Genomic DNA, 19,870 nt, shown 5'->3' with positions numbered 1-19,870 from the left:
GGCTTTTTTTATTTTTTCACACGAATTTAAAACAGAAAGATTCAGGAGGACGGCCCAATGGTAAACAAGGGTGGGGGGGGGGTGTGAAGTATTTATCATAGGGTCTGAGTGTTCTTGTTACAATACTTTTTTTTACAGATGCACTACAGGTTCCAGCAGGCCATAAATGCCAGGGCATGCTGGTGCTTGTGGTTCTACGAGGAATATATAAATAAGGATTGTTCTGTGCCAGTTATACCAGTCACAAGATGCCCATGAGGCACAATCAGACAAATGTACTAATTAGTGATTAGTGAAAGATTTGTTCTACGACAGGAGAAGGTTCATCCGGTGTCATCGGGGCGGCTGCCACCCATATACCCGGCTGTTTGTCAGGTTTGGCTCCTGTGTAATCATGTGACATGTATGTGACATACGTAAGTAGTAACATGTAATCTGTGACATGGAGGGCGTCTATGTGACATAGGTAAGTAGTAACATGTAATCATGTGACATGTAGGGCGTCCGTATGTAACATGCGTAAGTAGTAACATGTAATCATGTGACATGGAGGGCGTCCGTATGTGACATATGTAAGTAGTAACATGTAATCATGTGACATAGGTAAGTAGTAACATGTAATCATGTGACATGGAGGGCGTCCGTATGTGACATATGTAAGTAGTAATATGTAATCATGTGACATGGAGGGCGTCCGTATGTGACATATGTAAGTAGTAACATGTAATCATGTGACATAGGTAAGTAGTAACATGTAATCATGTGACATGGAGGCCGTCCGTATGCGACATAGGTAAGTAGTAACATGTAATCATGTGACATAGGTAAGTAGTAACATGTAATCATGTGACATGGAGGCCGTCCGTATGTGACATAGGTAAGTAGTAACATGTAATCATGTGACATAGGTAAGTAGTAACATGTAATCTGTGACATGTAGGGCGTCCGTATGTGACATATGTAAGTAGTAACATGTAATCTGTGACATGTAGGGCGTCCGTATGTGACATAGGTAAGTAGTAACATGTAATCTGTGACATGTAGGGCGTCCGTATGTGACATATGTAAGTAGTAACATGTAATCTGTGACATGTAGGGCGTCCGTATGTGACATATGTAAGTAGTAACATGTAATCATGTGACATGGAGGCCGTCCATATGTGACATAGGTAAGTAGTAACATGTAATCATGTGACATAGGTAAGTAGTAACATGTAATCATGTGACATGGAGGGCGTCCGTATGTGACATATGTAAGTAGTAATATGTAATCATGTGCCATGGAGGGCGTCCGTATGTGACATATGTAAGTAGTAACATGTAATCATGTGACATAGGTAAGTAGTAACATGTAATCATGTGACATGTAGGGCGTCCGTATGTAACATGCGTAAGTAGTAACATGTAATCATGTGACATGGAGGGCGTCCGTATGTGACATATGTAAGTAGTAACATGTAATCATGTGACATAGGTAAGTAGTAACATGTAATCATGTGACATGGAGGGCGTCCGTATGTGACATATGTAAGTAGTAATATGTAATCATGTGACATGGAGGGCGTCCGTATGTGACATATGTAAGTAGTAACATGTAATCATGTGACATAGGTAAGTAGTAACATGTAATCATGTGACATGGAGGCCGTCCGTATGCGACATAGGTAAGTAGTAACATGTAATCATGTGACATAGGTAAGTAGTAACATGTAATCATGTGACATGGAGGCCGTCCGTATGTGACATAGGTAAGTAGTAACATGTAATCATGTGACATAGGTAAGTAGTAACATGTAATCTGTGACATGTAGGGCGTCCGTATGTGACATATGTAAGTAGTAACATGTAATCTGTGACATGTAGGGCGTCCGTATGTGACATAGGTAAGTAGTAACATGTAATCTGTGACATGTAGGGCGTCCGTATGTGACATATGTAAGTAGTAACATGTAATCTGTGACATGTAGGGCGTCCGTATGTGACATATGTAAGTAGTAACATGTAATCATGTGACATGGAGGCCGTCTGTATGTGACATAGGTAAGTAGTAACATGTAATCATGTGACATGTATGTGACATAGGTAAGTAGTAACATGTAATCATGTGACATGGAGGCCGTCCGTATGTGACATAGGTAAGTAGTAACATGTAATCATGTGACATGTATGCGACATAGGTAAGTAGTAACATGTAATCATGTGACATGGAGGCCGTCTGTATGTGACATAGGTAAGTAGTAACATGTAATCATGTGACATGTATGTGACATAGGTAAGTAGTAACATGTAATCATGTGACATGGAGGCTGTCTGTATGTGACATAGGTAAGTAGTAACATGTAATCATGTGACATGTATGTGACATAGGTAAGTAGTAACATGTAATCATGTGACATGTATGTGACATAGGTAAGTAGTAACATGTAATCATGTGACATGTATGTGGTATAGGTAAGTAGTAACATGTAATCATGTGACATGGAGGCCGTCCGTATGTGACATAGGTAAGTAGTAACATGTAATCATGTGACATGGAGGCCGTCTGTATGTGACATAGGTAAGTAGTAACATGTAATCATGTGACATGTATGTGACATAGGTAAGTAGTAACATGTAATCATGTGACATGGAGGCTGTCTGTATGTGACATAGGTAAGTAGTAACATGTAATCATGTGACATGTATGTGACATAGGTAAGTAGTAACATGTAATCATGTGACATGTATGTGACATAGGTAAGTAGTAACATGTAATCATGTGACATGTATGTGGTATAGGTAAGTAATAACATGTAATCATGTGACATGGAGGCCGTCCGTATGTGACATAGGTAAGTAGTAACATGTAATCATGTGACATGGAGGCCGTCTGTATGTGACATAGGTAAGTAGTAACATGTAATCATGTGACATGTATGTGACATAGGTAAGTAGTAACATGTAATCATGTGACATGGAGGCTGTCTGTATGTGACATAGGTAAGTAGTAACATGTAATCATGTGACATGTATGTGACATAGGTAAGTAGTAACATGTAATCATGTGACATGTATGTGACATAGGTAAGTAGTAACATGTAATCATGTGACATGTATGTGGTATAGGTAAGTAGTAACATGTAATCATGTGACATGGAGGCCGTCCGTATGTGACATAGGTAAGTAGTAACATGTAATCATGTGACATAGGTAAGTAGTAACATGTAATCATGTGACATGTATGTGACATAGGTAAGTAGTAACATGTAATCATGTGACATGGAGGCCGTCTGTATGTGACATAGGTAAGTAGGTAAGCTGGTGCGCCCTCCATTCCCCCGTGAGGGCGCACCAGCCCCCCCGGCACTTACCTCCTTCCCCGGCGCGCTGTACACTCTTTACTGAGGAGATCTCGTGAGAGTGAGACTCACGAGATCTCCTCAGTAAGGAGACTACAGCGCGCCGGGGAAGTACTGCAGTGAAAGTGCTCAGCAGCACTGATCGCGCCGGGGGCGCCCCCACCCCCCGACCGATCAATACTGCTGCTGAGCACTTTCAAGGGCCCCCTGGATGCATGAGGCCCCTGGGCTGTAGCCCAGTTAGCCCTATGGTTAATCCGGCCCTGGTTATAAGTTGTATGGGATGCGAACATGTTTTATTTGCAGACGAGGTACCGCAAGGTGGAAACGCACAGCAGTAAGTGGCCACTGGGGGGTGCAAGTGGCCCCGTTGAGATGCTCAAAACCAGCCTTGTAAGAAGCCAGAGTAAGAGGGGGAAAGGGATCCCCAGGCCTGGAGGCACCAGGGGACACTGAGGGCCCCCTCTTATTGATTGTGATAATTACAGCTATGGCTAAAGCAGATGGATGTTGGGTATTTTTACCATATTTCAAAAGATTGATTTTAAAATAAAGCTGTGACCTCTCAAATCTCATGTCTTTATTTCAAGGAAAAGGGGAGTTGGGTAGTAAGAAAGGGGGCATCAGCAATTAGATAGCGTAGACGTTACACCACAAAAGTTAAGATTGACATAAGACAACAAACACATACATAATATATATAACAAACCATCACCCAGACAGTACAGCATTAAGCTCTTGTCGTGTGGAAACAGCAGAGGATCTGTCAAGCAGTATGACAGAGCAAACAGGTGACATCATAAGTCATGTGCTGCGGGCGATGGTTCATCCATGACTCAGACATAGAAATATACACACACACATTATATATATATATATATATGAGAGAGAGAGAGACACAGACAGAGAGAGAGAGACACAGACAGACAGACAGACAGACAGAGAGAGATAGAGAGACACAGACAGAGAGAGAGAGAGACAGAGAGAGAGAGAGACAGAGACAGAGAGAGACAGACAGACAGACAGAGACAGACAGACAGTGGGGGGTATTCAATTGTTAGCGTTAACGCTCTCAAACGAGCGCTCAAAAAATCTTAGCGGAAATTCCACGAGTAAACTACCCTATTAACGCTTTTCGCGCGCAATATTACCGTATAAACGGTAATATTTTTGGAGCGCTCGTTTTTTTTGCGTTAACGCTAACAATTGAATACCCCCCAGAGAGACAGAGAGTCACAGATTATATATAGACAGAAAGAGAAATATACGCGCACACACACAGGTATACATATACACATATAGTCACACAGATAGATATAGAGTATACACATGCCCACATACATGATGTCCTCAGTTTTTATGGGGTGGGCTCATATGACCAAACAATTACTCTAGTCCGGGTCATGCTCTTTTGCCCAATGGGGAGCGAGTCCCCAGTAATATGTTCTCTTCGTGTTACTTCCTCTATTATTACCGTGGACCAGTCTGAATCTGCTGCATTATTGAGATGTAACAGTTGATACAGTTACAAATGAACAATTGATTGTTACAATGTAACGAGAATTCATGTTTTCTGTCCCTATTGCTAAATCTGACGACATCTGGTCAGGTTCATTAATAAGCAGTTTGCTAGTTCTGTCTGTATCACTCTGACAAATTACTACAGATACTCAACAAAACGTCATCACTGTGTGGATTTCAATCTTCTGGGTTACAACTAGGAAATATTAAGAAATGTATTTAAAATAATTATTTTAAAACAACAACACACATTTGTGCTTTTATTAGCGATAGGAACTACAGATGAATGATTCCAGGAGGGCTCTAGCGTTGTGTTTGCATAAAAAGAAGAGTACAAATCACATATAAAACGCCAAGTGTTTGCGCATACATCCATGTGGTTCACATGGGCTGGAGACATTGGCCAGTGTTTGGGTGCGTGTTATTGGATGACCATCCTGTGTACCCCTACTAACTGGCTTACAACCTAAGGCGATAGGCACGCAGGATCTCCGAGAGCCCCCAGGAACACGGTAAGGTCAACGCATGGTGTCAGGCAGAGTAGGACTGACACTCTCTGTGGATACCATGGTCACACAGCGCATGATCACTGATACGCTGGGAGCCGGGTGATTGTCAGCTATACCCAGACAGAGAGCTCCTGGGGGCACAGAGAGGGGGGCACATACAGCGCCCACTTGTCACTATCCCAAGGTCTCATTATATACAGTTTACATAGATCTGTGTTTGTGCGTTTAATGATTTGACAACATTGTTATAATCGTATACTGTGTACAGATTTACTTATAATAATACAACAATAATACTATTTACTGACAATACAAATGACAACAAACTATCACAATTCCTTATGTTGGACCAATTATAAAGAAAACATCACCTACACATAAATAATAACGCACTCCCTACTGTAAATTATAGGATGTCACTGGGGCGTTGTATGTACCCATATTAATGCGTGAGGGTGTAGGCAGAGCCCTTTATACAGGTCACAGAAATAATGTGCGGTAGGTGTGCATTATTATCATCATTGCAGACTGGGACAGTCTGGTCCTTGGTGGTATCTATCCATAGAGTGATTTATGTATTGTACAGAGCTCTCTATATATTGTATAAAGGTCCCTAGAATGTCCCAGGTATTGTATATTGGTGATGACCTCTCTATTGTATATTGGTCATTAGAAAGGTCTCTGCATTATATAGAGTTCACTAGAATGCTCTCTGCATTGTATAGTGGTCACAAGAATGATCTCTGCATTGTATAGTGGTCACTAGAATGCTCTCAGCATTAAATACTAGTCCGATAGGGCTGGTAATCTTTATATTTGATTACAGCTCTTTGACATAACAATTTTTCATATATTTGACCGGCTATATAAAATCACGCCTACACATTTCTGTTGCACCACACTTGTCTGTGTTCACCCCCTTGGCCAAATTCTGCCCACCCTCCTGTGGATGCAGGTATACAGGTAACTGATCCTCAACATGTCCTAGTAGCAAATCAGCACTACATGTTTTCTGGATCTCCCCAGAGGAGCACAGGTAGATTAATCGCTGATTAAACCAGTCTGACACAATGCAGAGAGAATATAAAATGTAAAAGGTCTAACAACTCACAGGACGTCATAATAAAACATTTACATTACAAGTTTATAGGATGTTAACTGGTGACTGACTCTAAAATTAAATTATGCCAAGTACTAAAACTGCCCCTCAGAGGCCACAGATGAAACACCATATTGTGAATAAAAGAGAAAGTGATATATACTAAATAAACTTATTTACACCCATCACCACCCAGCGTGATCACACCACGAAGCAGCGACATACAAAGTGTATTGTTGTCTGTACCAAGCTGACAGTCTGTCATGTGATCCTGACGCTGGCTGACCCCCCATCAGCCCTTCTGCTTCTTTGCCCAGTACTGAGCCCGGAAACTGACTCTTTCTTGTGAGAAATCCCCATGGAACTCTATCTCCGCCCGGCTCCTGGAGGACTCCCAGTAAAACAGATTATTCCCGTGGAAGGCGGTGGATTTTAACGTGTTCATGTCGCGGATCTGGAGAGTATAATATATAGATAAATGTTTAAACTCGGCATTTAGGAGAATTGTCATCAACATATGATTTACAAACATTGTCTTAGTCAAACTTTACTTTATTTAAAAATTGTGCATATTTAGTATATAGAATATTCAGTTCTCTGTAGTATGTGACCGATCCACCTCATGCACAGCGGTAATTAGTGATTTGTAGGTTACAAGTTAAACACTAAACCGAGAAGGTCACGTTCAGCTCCTGATATATACAGGGATACAAAACCTTTTATTAATAATACATTCAGACCGGTCCAGCACTATTCACATAACGCACAATATACAGACTGAGCGACTCACCAGGATGAAGTTAGAGCGGGTTTCATTGGCTCCTGTTCCCAGATCCATATACAGTGCGTGGATAACGATGGTATACCTGGGGGGCACATCAATAAAGGTACGACACGCCGGAGAGCCTGACTGTGGCTGTACAGGGTTCTGGATGTCTCCGTGTACACCAAATAGCTGGATATCACAGTCTATGAGATGACACAGAGTGGGGGCAGGTCAGACACACCCCTTATAGTGTCTATATATACTAATCATTTATATGGTGAAGACCAAACTATAATGATCTACAATTCCCTCACACACCTGGACGAAACCCGCACATCCATGGTTGGACTGGCACCCACGACCCCAGCCGGCAGCAATGCTAACCATTGTGCCACCCATTAAACATTAAAGACAGGAACTCTCCTGCTGTTCTCTCAGATATCTTCTAATCCTACACATAAAGCAATGACCAGTCCAGTTGTAGAAGAGGGAACATCGTTACCTTGGTGCTGGCTCCCTGTGTCTGGTCTGCTGGAGTACTCCAGTGTAATACCGTTACCAGCCTGTACCTGGCGCTGTCTCACAGTCAGGGTGTTGGACCGGGCAGCAATCGTCATGGCAGAAAGTCGGTTGCACCCTTTCCTCCACATACTTCTGCCGTAGAACAGCACCAGCTCTCCTATGGGGGTCAGAGGATTGTTATGGACAGATAAATGTTATTTATACAGAGGTCGCCTCTTCTGGGGCCATTATACAAGGTCACCCAGCCAGTAGAGGCGCTGGTCCATTGCTGTTTAGGGCTGAAGATCTTGGCCAAGTAATCAGCAGAATTCTGAGGCTCAATAGAGGCATCAATGTAACCAATCAGCCAAAAAACACTATGGATAAACTCAGCCCCAGGATTGTTGGCGTGTAGATTAGGTTAATCTGGTTTGAGACAATCTAATCACATCCTCAACACTGTGTCCAGCAATAGCCAACATCTAAAACAGAATTCCTGTATTCTCTGATGACACCTACCGGCCGTGCAGTTCAGAGAACTGGACAGAACTTTGACAACGATCCCCTCGCCAAGTGGGCGCCCGATCGAGAACATGCAATCCTTTTCATGAAGCCCAGTAGTATTCACAACCGAGGATGAGTTCAAGAACTGATGTCCACAGATATCTGCAGGAGACAGGGACAACAGCAAAGAAAGATGTATCTACAGGGGAGCGAGACGGGGAGGGACAGCGACCCGCAGGGGAGCGAGACGGGGAGGGACAGCGACCGGCAGGGGACAGAGACGGGGAGGGACAGCGACCGGCAGGGGACAGAGACGGGGAGGGACAGCGACCGGCAGGGGAGCGAGACGGGGAGGGACAGCGACCGGCAGGGGAGCGAGACGGGGAGGGACAGCGACCGGCAGGGGAGCGAGACGGGGAGGGACAGCGACCGGCAGGGGAGCGAGACGGGGAGGGACAGCGACCGGCAGGGGAGCGAGACGGGGAGGGACAGCGACCGGCAGGGGAGCGAGACGGGGAGGGACAGCGACCGGCAGGGGAGCGAGACGGGGAGGGACAGCGACCGGCAGGGGAGCGAGACGGGGAGGGACAGCGACCGGCAGGGGAGCGAGACGGGGAGGGACAGCGACCGGCAGGGGAGCGAGACGGGGAGGGACAGCGACCGGCAGGGGAGCGAGACGGGGAGGGACAGCGACCGGCAGGGGAGCGAGACGGGGAGGGACAGCGACCGGCAGGGGAGCGAGACGGGGAGGGACAGCGACCGGCAGGGGAGCGAGACGGGGAGGGACAGCGACCCCCAGGGGACAGAGACGGGGAGGGACAGCGACCCCCAGGGGACAGAGACGGGGAGGGACAGCGACCCCCAGGGGACAGAGACAGGGAGGGACAGAGACAGGGAGGGCCGGCGACCCCCAGGGGACAGAGACGGGGAGGGACGGCGACCCCCAGGGGACAGAGACGGGGAGGGACGACGACCCCCAGGGGACAGAGACAGGGAGCGATGACGACCCTGAAGAAACAGTGTGTACTGCCCAGCCTCATAACTCTCCACAACCATAACACTTCTAATTTCTCAAGCTGTAGTCATCATGGAGCACTGAATTACCAGTTTACATAAGCCGTTATACTTAATACAACAAGAGACTTGTGAGGCTTCTCTGTCTCTCTTAAGGTGTGTGCCAAATGGATGATGAGAGTTGTGAAGGAGACAGCTGTGGGTGTGTACCAATGTCTGTATTACGTTGGGCACAACAACATACAAAACATAATTACCATTCCCTTCCCCATCCTTATTCTCCTTCGCAGGCTGTCCTGCTCTGTCCAGTGGTGAGACAGAGGGTACGTCCGTGGCTTTATGAGGAGGTCTCAGACTGGGACCACTTAATGTCTGCGGTGTCACCAGTAAGGTGTGCGCCACGTCTGGCAGCGCTGCCTCTGTGTCCTTGTGGCAGGGCTTCTCCGAACAGCCACGCAGGGTGACAGGTTTTGGGGTGTGTCCGCAGAACGTGGGACTAACTTGCTGTTGGGTCTTTATGTTGACACAGAATTGCTCACGACTTTGAATCCCGTTCCCACAGGTGGCCGAGCACTAAATATAAAGACACATCAGTCAGACGGAGATTACCCATCAGCATCCGTCCCTTTATCCCACCATATGATCGGTGGGTTCACCGGAGTGGACCAGAGAATCCTGTCACAAAGCTGCAGTGGGAGGAGCATGATAATAAGTCCCGCCCCCACAGAGCTCTGAAATAGGTTTTAATGTACACAGGTTGGGACCAGCCAATCAAATTACCAAATTAATTTCTGAGGAGCCTCAAACCATATGGAAAACATGGAAAATGTGATAATACAAAATCATTAACCAAACACTTCTATAATGCAGACTGAATATTATGTGTTATATTTAGTCCTTTGCATTTATATGAATTTGGTGGATGTAACATTAGGGAACTTGTTATTAAGGAGACTGCAACAAATCAATAGTGTAACAATCACATATACACACTTGGATAGTGCCCAATTACAAGTCACAGTCCCAGATTTTAAGATTTTTTTCATGGAAATGTCCCAATTTTTTAGTAGTAATTAAATGCACAATAACCTTTATATCATTCTGCAACTGAGATGTAATTATTACACCATATGTATAAGCTTTATACAGTAAGTTTATATTTATAGAAGATTAGTATAGGCAAAAAAACTATGTTTTAATCACATTGAGTGAACACGATAGGGACTGTAGTACTCTACAAGTAGCGTCTGGAGAGGAGCGGGGGGAGCGATGACCTCTGCATTGTTCCTCTGAACATGCCATGTTTCGGTGACATTGATCTTACGCCAAGTGTTAGAAGGAACAGACAGATGAGGAACCACCAGCGTTGGTCCAGGTGCAGCGGCTATGATCCCCGCTCGTCTCCCGGCCCCTGCTGCAGCGGTACTTACACCTCTGGTAAGTGCTCCTAGGTCCATAGAGACAGCCTTAGGCGCACTAATATCTGCGATCTCCTTCAAATCTAAGTCCTACCTGAGTCCATGCCCCCAGGTCCCACGTGTAGAAGCAGTTGGTGATAAAGCAGGGAATGGCGGACAGGGGTCTCTCATGAGAAGGACAAGATGCTACATCCACTTCTGTCTGTGCTCCAGCCACAGTCTGCACACATGAAACCTTCTGCCTGGCTATCCCATAGCCACAAGCTGCGGAGCACAGACTGCTTTCTACAACTCGCCATCTAGTGGTGAATAAGAAGAAGACAGTTTGCAATAAATGTATCAAATAAAAATGCACTAGCTCGTCATATAATAGTCCCCCCAGACGTCAGTAAATTACTGACCGTACTAAATTTCACATAACCTGAATGATGAGTTATAAGCCCTCTAATACAAGTCCCTGGATCCCTAGATGCTGCTATTTTCACTTTTTGATACATTTTAGAACATGTGAATGAGTTCTCTGTACAGCGCTGCGGAATCAGTGGTGCTATATAAATAGATGGTGATGATGATGATAATGTTAATAAAAATGTTGGTCATCAATACATTTGACTAAAATTATTAGTAAAGAATAATTTCAAGAATTCTTTTCATGGGCTAACATTCACACCACCACGGGTCAGACAACGCAGAGGCCAAACTTCAGTATTATCGGTGAGTAAGGGGAGTACCTGGGGGGACACGGCTGCTCGTTGCAGGGCTCCCGTTCTTCAGGGAGAGGAAGGTGATGACATTCACTATCTGCAACAATTTGCTCCTCTGAGTCACCATGTGGCGGGGCCCTGGCGCAGTACCGGACCCTCTGTAATACGCCCCCTCCGCAGCTTACGCTACAAGACCCTGTCTTATAACGCCACCTGAGAGACAACAGAGTAAATGGTCAGTGCGACAAGAATCCCGTCACTCATGTAGCACAGCCTGGGGTGGATATAGATCATTGCCCCAATCACCCCCCACCTTCTGATGAACTTGCCGTGGTCACTTTTTACCAGGGGTTGGTTGGCAAATATTAGCCTGGGGGCCTGGACTCGGCTCAGAATATTTTGAAGGAAAAAAAATTGCAGGCAGCCCAGTGACCCAGCCGACGGTAGCCCAGTATGGGAACGGCCCGGGGGGCAGGTGCCCCTCATTCCCCCAGCGTCTGATTTTAAGACGCTGGGGGAATGACCCAGATATGTGTGTGGCCAGTTTGGATGAGACCCGGACAGCGAGTGGTCCTCATGGCTGAAGTGGTCTTGGGGGTCCTGGGACTTGTTGGGGGGTCTTCTAACAGTATTTTACATCATGTTCCGCAGTGATCCTTCATCCACACAAAATAACCACAACTATACTCAACAAATGGATATGTTTAAACATTCTCTATCTTTACATTATACACATTACTAAGGACATTGACTAAACCGTCTAATTACAGTGATAGGTGATTTGCATATTGAGATGCAGGATATGTGTAATTATGGTATTGTTATAAATTGAATTATTTCTACAGTAATGTCCCCACAGAGGTCTTTATGGTAATTTGAGGAATGTGTCCATCTGTCATGCGGTAATTACGTGTCGCTCTTGTCACAGCCAATAGGAAGAGTCCTCACACCTCACATTAACCACACCCCAAATGAACCAAGCTAAGCCCAGAACCTGCCGCGGTCGTACTCTCCATCCAGTGGTCTGTGACCGTTAATAAGGTTTATAGCAGGCGGTTAGTGCATTACCGGACCGGACAGGGCTCTGCCGCACACGGTATCATGGAGCTCGGACGAGGGACTTGGCTGCAGTACGAGTGATGTATTGGACGTGAGCCGTTGTTATCTGTCCGCACACAAACCAGGGATAGATGGATTATTCCTCCTCCGCAAGTCACAGGACAGGGCACCAGCTCCTGCACCTCCCAGCTGTGCAGAGAGAAATGACAAGTTACTAAATATACCCCAGGCTGCAAGAATCCCTCTTTTCTGTGTATTTATCCAGCATCCACCCAGCCACGTGCAGTATTTCAGCCCACAGGACTGCTCCCACCAATAGCTCAGTTTGAGTAACGTCTTTGGCAAAAAGGGTGAAATGTTGCAACTGGTTTTCTCTGAAATGGTTTTAGGTGTGAAAATTGTACATTACGTTTACCTGTATTCAACTTTCCAGTTCTGTCTGATGGGACAACTATAAAACAGGGACTAACAGAATAATACACAGCTACAAACAGGGGAACATGCAATTTAAGTATTGATAGGTGAAGGTTACAATGGATAATAGTAATTATTCTGGGTAAGCGTCTCTAGAGAATAGTTTTATCTTGGATTTGTGTAGCGGTCAGACCAGGGCGCTCTACTCATGTAATCGTGTATTGTGCAGTTGGCCCATTACATTGGGGGGCAGCTCTTGGGGTTACACGGACTCTGCCGGGTCTGAGGCTTCAGGGTTTGGTTACAATTCTCCTCCAAAGTTTCTTCCTTGGCATAAAAGTCGACGCAGATATAACCAAGCTCCGATGTACCTAAAATACAAGATGGAGATTACCCTGCTAAATTAGACACACACATAATATAAATATATATTATAATATATACACACATTTGAATGTCCATCTCTTCCCTAACGGCGACAGACTCCAGCGACTGCTGTGTCCAGGTTGATTGCTTAGTAATTCTTTGCGGCTTTCAGCCATTTCTATGATAATTCAGCCACTAGGTGGCGTTCTGTACAGACAGGACAAGTAACACTGCGGCATTCCTCATCTGGTGGAGGCATGATCACAATGTGCGCTGGGAACTACCTCTTTTTCCAGATCTTATATTAATAGCGAGGCCACAGTGTTTAATACACACGTTCAGTTGTGTTTAGTATATTTTTAGAGTGTAACGTGTCCAGTTTGCATGTTACATAGCCAGTCACGGCAGAGAAGCAGCTTTCCATACATTTGTATTATTACTAACCGGTGCCACAAGTGACAGAACAATCCCCCAGGATCGGGCTCCACACGTAAACACCCGTTTTCATCCAGGAGTCCTTGTTTACTGAGGAGATGATTTGCTGTGGGGTCAGAGAACACCCCCAGAATTAGTGATCTTACTGTTCATCTAAGTACAGAGCATTGAAACGAAACCCCAGAGCTCGCTGCTTTGTAGGAGAAAACAGGAATTATAAATCTTTTCTAGGACACAAGATGTCTCTACCCGACTGTGATAAAAATGTTTTATTCCTTTGGCCATAGTGACTTCTCACTGTGCCAGCACCTGCGTGATCCGTCGCACCCGCTATAACCAGTACTCACCCTGTCCCAGCCAACAGGACACACGCTGACCACACACTGGACCAGGGCAGACGGCTTCTCTGCTCCGAAGCACTTGGAGTCATCCACAACGTCCTCCGAGGCAGACCGAGACTGCACGCAGGACACGCTCCGCTCTGCCAGACCTGTTCCGCACACTGCGGAGCAACGACCAGGCTCCGTCACCTCCCACCTACGTGATGAAAAGACCTTATAGGTAAGACAACGATGTATTCATGGACAGACACAGTCCTTATAACCAACTACAAGTGATGTCAGTACTAATCATGTGAGCTGCGTGGTGGCACAGTGGTTAGCATGGCTGTCTCAAACCGCAGGCCCTGTCTGTATAATGCATGCATTCTCCCCCCGGAATGTCAGGAGACTTCCGAAGTTTGAGGAGTCCCTAGACTCCGGGAGACTAGGTCACACTCCCGCATTAAGATAATACCCCCCTACTGTGTAAGGAGATTATAAAGCGTTTCGGACATCCATGGACTGTATTTGGGCAGCAGCCGGAACATCGTGGTGAACCCACATTCTCACCGGGATGATATTATCTCACATATTATCTGTGCTTTATAACCAATGACTAATATTTCCTTTTGTAACACAGAAGTAACAGAATATAATTTCCTGAACTCTGTATATTTCTTCCTGTTTGTAGTTATAACCCCCCCATGCCGTGTTACTGTCTGTACTGCAGACATGCCCTCCCGGTACCCGGCTTGGTGATGAGATTTGTAATTACTCCGATCACCTCGCGCTGTTCAGAGAGAATCGCAGAGAGGACGAGCAAACAACCAGTTGTACAATGTGCTGATTACCAACTTTACTCAACTATCTTATTACCTTAGATGTGAAGATCTATAGAGCAAACAGTGTTATACATCATATCCTACTCGTCTCAGATTATTAAAGGTCACAGAAAAATAAAAATGTCACTTGGTGCTCGTTGCCGCGGAGCGCTGCTTATGACTAGGTAGAGGAACACCCAAACCCTTCCCACAAAAAGCCAAGCGTGTGATAAGGAAAATAAAAAGGTTATTGTCACAAAAAACAATTTAAAGGATAATTACACCCAGAGCTTAAAATTCAATATTGGGCAAGTAAAATCCAGTCCCAAAAAGTCACTAATCTGGGGATCGACATTTAACCTATCCGGAGGGTCCTCTGTGTCCTGTGTGCAGCTGTCTCCTGTATTACCAGGCACCATCCGATGCCCATGTGGAACTGACAGAGTCAGACAGAGCGAGCAGAATCCTCCAGAATCGCTGGATGTTGTAGGTCCCGCCACGTAGCCGGCGGTGGTCACTGTAACGGTGCTGATAACACCGACAGTTACTACCACGAACAAAAAAGAACGAAACGGACTTGGTCAAATCCTAATAAATGATGACTGACCAATTCGTACCCCACCTGTAGCCGGAGTTCTGGACCCCAGGTAAGTAATCGTTTGGGATCGGGTTTTACTTAACGTAGCTTTCAGATTGGCTGGAATTATCCTTTAACATATGACTTTCCATGTTGGTGAGATACCTGGCCGGGCAGGGATCCGGATTACAGGGCGTAAAGTCTTCGGGTCGAGGTGAGTGGGCGCAGTAGCGATCAGCCAGGGTGGTCTCTAGGCCTTGCTTGGTTTGGATACATTGCACAGTCCTCAGTATGACCCCCCCTCCGCAGGAGACAGAACACGGAGAAGATTCCGTCACGTTCCACCTGCAGACACCGACCAGGAGTATGAGATAAGTGTCAGACGAGAAGCCGACAGCCGGCTCTGGAATTACATCCAGGATCTCCAGACAGCTCATAACAAGACTCAGTGGACATACCTGGGAGGACAGGGATCTTCTCCGCACGGTTCCTGGATGGGACTAGGAAAATCCGTGTCACTACAAAACGTGGACTCGGCCGGCTCCTGGAGGGTATGGTCAAAGCACTCATGGGTCACTGTCCAAAAACCTAAAGATGACATTTCCCCATCAATATTTATTAAATAAATATCGATAAGAGCAGTGAAGAACAAGATCTACAGATATCGGTGGAATCCCAAAAGCACAATTTTCTGTACCTCCACCACAAGTGACCGAACAAAGTCCTGGCATCGGAGCCCACCAGTACGTATGCCCCTTCTTGGGGACATAATAACTGTATGTGATGTCTGGATTTGTAACTTCTCCATATCCTGGTCCGTATTTTCTGTAAACCTAAAAGAATAAATAATGAGGGGTAACAATCAATACACAATCCACAAAATACCTAAATGACCATTCAATACCTAGATTTATTTATTTGTGAAGAGAACAGTTTCCATTTCCCATCAGAGAACATCCCGCAGACCCTCACCTGTATCTCCATGTCGGATGTGGTTGGACCATTAATGTTGATTTGTTCCATCTGGGGAAGTTTGTCAGGGGTCAGAGACAATCTATACTCCGTCCGCTGGTCCTCCAGGACCGACGGGTGGGTGACGTTTAGGGAGATACTTCGCTTTCCTGCTACAATGTACTCCGAGTTCTCTACAACAGCTGGACAACAAAATCAGATACAAAGTAGCAGAAACTTCCCCAGGTTCAATGCTCAGATATAGGATACTAAGGACGCATTAAGCAGAATAATGTTTGATGGGGTTGTATCTTCTCATGTACCTGCCCATCGACCACTTGTATAACATTGCACCATCCAACCTGGCATTACAAGCTGGTATATCAATGGCATCATAAAAGAGGCGGCTCCGTATAGAGCATTATCTTATTGTGAGTGATGAGAGTCTCAGATGGTATAAGACATGAGGATCTCACCTTCCTTCCACCCATTCTGTGATTTCTCCTTTATCTGTCGGACACAGGCCAGACACTCTGCGCTCCTCCTGCCGTTACCCCCTCTCCCGGGGTCAGCGCACAGTGTAGGGGGTATGTAAGGACCCCAGGAGCGGGTTCTGGTAAGGCGGCAGAGCAGGCGGTCATGGGACCAGATCACCCATCATTTCATACAGTCACAGGGAGACTTAAACCTGTTTATGGATTACTAATAAAACTTACTTAGTGACCTTACTGACAGCTGGCGGAGAGGAAGTGGTGCTGTAAGGCATTACGACCAGACCATTGCGGTCACTGTCTATACACTACTAGAGAAGTATCAATTACAGTCCGATTCTGGGATGGATTACTCAGCTTACCCAAATGTGTAAAGAGAGGCTTCCTATTGGTCACTTTTATCGCCATGGAGCCCACAGGGACTGTCAGAAAGGCAAAATATTCTGCAACATAACAAAAAGACAAACCATTTATTAACAAGACCTTCGATGTATCATTGTATAATAAACTTTCTTTTCTGTTTAATTCCCCTTGAGCTATAGGGTTCGTCCAGGGCTGTCCTCGCACTGAGCTGGGATGAATCAGGAACTGAACATGATCAAACTCGCTACAACATTGAATCCAGGAGCCGAGGTGACTTCTGTAGCCTGTGACATCCACAGTGTGTCAGGGAGGTGAGAGCAGACATCTGTGTGTCGTTGTGTACATTGTATCACACAGTGTGTCAGGGAGGTGAGAGCGGACATCTGTGTGTGTCGTTGTGTACATTGTATCACACAGTGTGACAGGGAGGTGAGAGCGGACATCTGTGTGTCGTTGTGTACATTGTATCACACAGTGTGTCAGGGAGGTGAGAGCGGACATCTGTGTGTCGTTGTGTACATTGTATCACACAGTGTGACAGGGAGGTGAGAGCGGACGTCTGTGTCGTTGTGTACATTGTATCACACAGTGTGACAGGGAGGTGAGAGCGGACATCTGTGTGTCGTTGTGTACATTGTATCACACAGTGTGTCAGGGAGGTGAGAGCGGACGTCTGTGTCGTTGTGTACATTGTATCACACAGTGTGACAGGGAGGTGAGAGCAGACATCTGTGTGTGTCGTTGTGTACATTGTATCACACAGTGTGTCAGGGAGGTGAGAGCGGACGTCTGTGTCGTTGTGTACATTGTATCACACAGTGTGACAGGGAGGTGAGAGCAGACATCTGTGTGTCGTTGTGTACATTGTATCACACAGTGTGACAGGGAGGTGAGAGCGGACATCTGTGTGTCGTTGTGTACATTGTATCACACAGTGTGACAGGCAGGTGAGAGCGGACGTCTGTGTCGTTGTGTACATTGTATCACACAGTGTGACAGGGAGGTGAGAGCAGACATCTGTGTGTCGTTGTGTACATTGTATCACACAGTGTGACAGGGAGGTGAGAGCGGACATCTGTGTGTCGTTGTGTACATTGTATCACACAGTGTGACAGGGAGGTGAGAGCGGACATCTGTGTGTCGTTGTGTACATTGTATCACATAGTGTGACAGGGAGGTGAGAGCGGACATCTGTGTGTCGTTGTGTACATTGTATCACACAGTGCATCAGGGAGGTGAGAGCGGACATCTGTGTGTGTCGTTGTGTACATTGTATCACACAGTGTGTCAGGGAGGTGAGAGCAGACGTCTGTGTGTGTCGTTGTGTACATTGTATCACACAGTGTGAGATATTAATGCTGATATCTGGACATACACCCCACTCCTGCGATCACATGAGGTAGATGGAGTGTAACTTACCCTCTGCCCGTCCTTCAGTGAAAGCACCACTGATTCTGGTGCACGTGCTGTTGTTTCCACCACACACCCGGCACTGATCTACCGCTATCCCAGAATCCATCACTCCATCACAGCCAAAGACCTGAGCGAGACACCTGCTGCATTATATATAGGCAGTTTCCTAAGGATCATTCTCCAGCTGTCCCCCATGATCTGTGGCTTACTATGCTGTTACCATAGACAGTGACACCATTGTTTATTGTTTGGAAATATAATGAGTCAAGAAAACTGCTGTTTGTTAGTAAATATCAATAACATAATTACAAGTGTTGGCTACACTGAGAGATACATACATATAACACTATTATTATCATTGTATCACATTCATCAGTCGCCGTCTCACCTTACACCTCCCAGCTACACACAGATTGAACGTCACGTCTGCATCCGCGTTCTGCCCACACCGGGTGCCGTCTATAAAGCTGTCCCCGCGTTTCACCATGAAATTCATCCCTTGAGCACGACACATATACTGGCAGAGCGTGTCTCCTAATTATCAAACGCATAATCTGTATTATGTTTATGTTTCCCATTCAAGAGCAGTTGGAAGAGTTTATTGTATATTTATATTGTGTCTTCGTTGCATGATTATAACCAGCAGCACATCAATAGACACCAACACCGACAGTGCCACCAATCAGACACTGACTATTATACTAGAGATGGAGCAGGTGAGACAGAAAATCAAAACACGCTGATCTCTAATAAATATTATGCGTCTCTTTGGCCATTTCCAATGATGGGAAGTTTGTTTAGGACAAGTCCAGCATCACCTGACATAATGATGACCCCGACATTAAACCAACACTGGTTATGATGTATCAAAGAGGCTTCATCTAGTTTCTGAAATACTAATATTACAGCACGATTTCAACATAAACTGATGACTGAGCCTTTAAATAGTTTTATGGACAATTTCCTGGACCCAGTTTGCCGTTCTCTGTATGATTATAAGACGTAGATAACATCTCACTTACCGTGAGCGAACCCAGCAGCCGCCGTCCAGCGGTAGAACGAGCTCTCGCCCTGGGAGATGAAGAGCGGTTTGTCATCCGTAGCGGAACATTGATGCGACATAAAGTCCAGCTGCGTCGTCGCACAGGCCTGAAAACAACACAACATCATCTGAGTCTATGCAGGTAATATATAGTGATAAAGCTGCAATCAGACGCCGGGACGTACCTGCACATTACACATCTCCGCCTGGAGATCGGCTCCCGCACAGCTGCGACCACCAAACG

The 19,870-nt window shown here is 45.7% G+C and overlaps 1 protein-coding gene across 6 annotated transcripts in view; it reads right to left on the bottom strand.

Moving 5' to 3' along the window:
• Positions 1-5,106: 5,106 nt before the first annotated feature.
• Positions 5,107-19,870, bottom strand: part of ADAMTS13 (ADAM metallopeptidase with thrombospondin type 1 motif 13) — a 70,604-nt gene continuing 55,840 nt past the window's right edge. For all 6 annotated transcript variants that reach the window (XM_075185788.1, XM_075185787.1, XM_075185789.1 and 3 more), the window contains 20 exons: positions 19,812-19,870; positions 19,607-19,733; positions 18,973-19,118; positions 18,591-18,711; positions 17,171-17,251; positions 16,339-16,520; positions 16,064-16,199; positions 15,825-15,954; positions 15,532-15,711; positions 13,996-14,185; positions 13,658-13,754; positions 13,089-13,218; positions 12,443-12,622; positions 11,402-11,587; positions 10,765-10,969; positions 9,510-9,825; positions 8,254-8,400; positions 7,736-7,912; positions 7,258-7,436; positions 5,107-6,921 (listed from right to left, as the gene is read on the bottom strand). The exon at positions 19,812-19,870 is cut by the window's right edge and continues 5 nt beyond it. In XM_075185788.1, the coding sequence (XP_075041889.1) occupies positions 6,760-6,921; positions 7,258-7,436; positions 7,736-7,912; positions 8,254-8,400; positions 9,510-9,825; positions 10,765-10,969; positions 11,402-11,587; positions 12,443-12,622; positions 13,089-13,218; positions 13,658-13,754; positions 13,996-14,185; positions 15,532-15,711; positions 15,825-15,954; positions 16,064-16,199; positions 16,339-16,520; positions 17,171-17,251; positions 18,591-18,711; positions 18,973-19,118; positions 19,607-19,733; positions 19,812-19,870 (3,131 nt within the window). In that variant the 3' untranslated portion in view covers positions 5,107-6,759. The remainder of the gene's footprint in view (positions 6,922-7,257; positions 7,437-7,735; positions 7,913-8,253; positions 8,401-9,509; positions 9,826-10,764; positions 10,970-11,401; positions 11,588-12,442; positions 12,623-13,088; positions 13,219-13,657; positions 13,755-13,995; positions 14,186-15,531; positions 15,712-15,824; positions 15,955-16,063; positions 16,200-16,338; positions 16,521-17,170; positions 17,252-18,590; positions 18,712-18,972; positions 19,119-19,606; positions 19,734-19,811) is intronic.

This window comes from Mixophyes fleayi, chromosome 9 (assembly GCF_038048845.1).
Source record: "Mixophyes fleayi isolate aMixFle1 chromosome 9, aMixFle1.hap1, whole genome shotgun sequence".
NCBI classification, from domain to species: domain Eukaryota; kingdom Metazoa; phylum Chordata; class Amphibia; order Anura; family Limnodynastidae; genus Mixophyes; species Mixophyes fleayi.
Note: the sequence above shows the minus strand (reverse complement) of the source record. Positions and strands in the feature narration are given on the sequence as shown.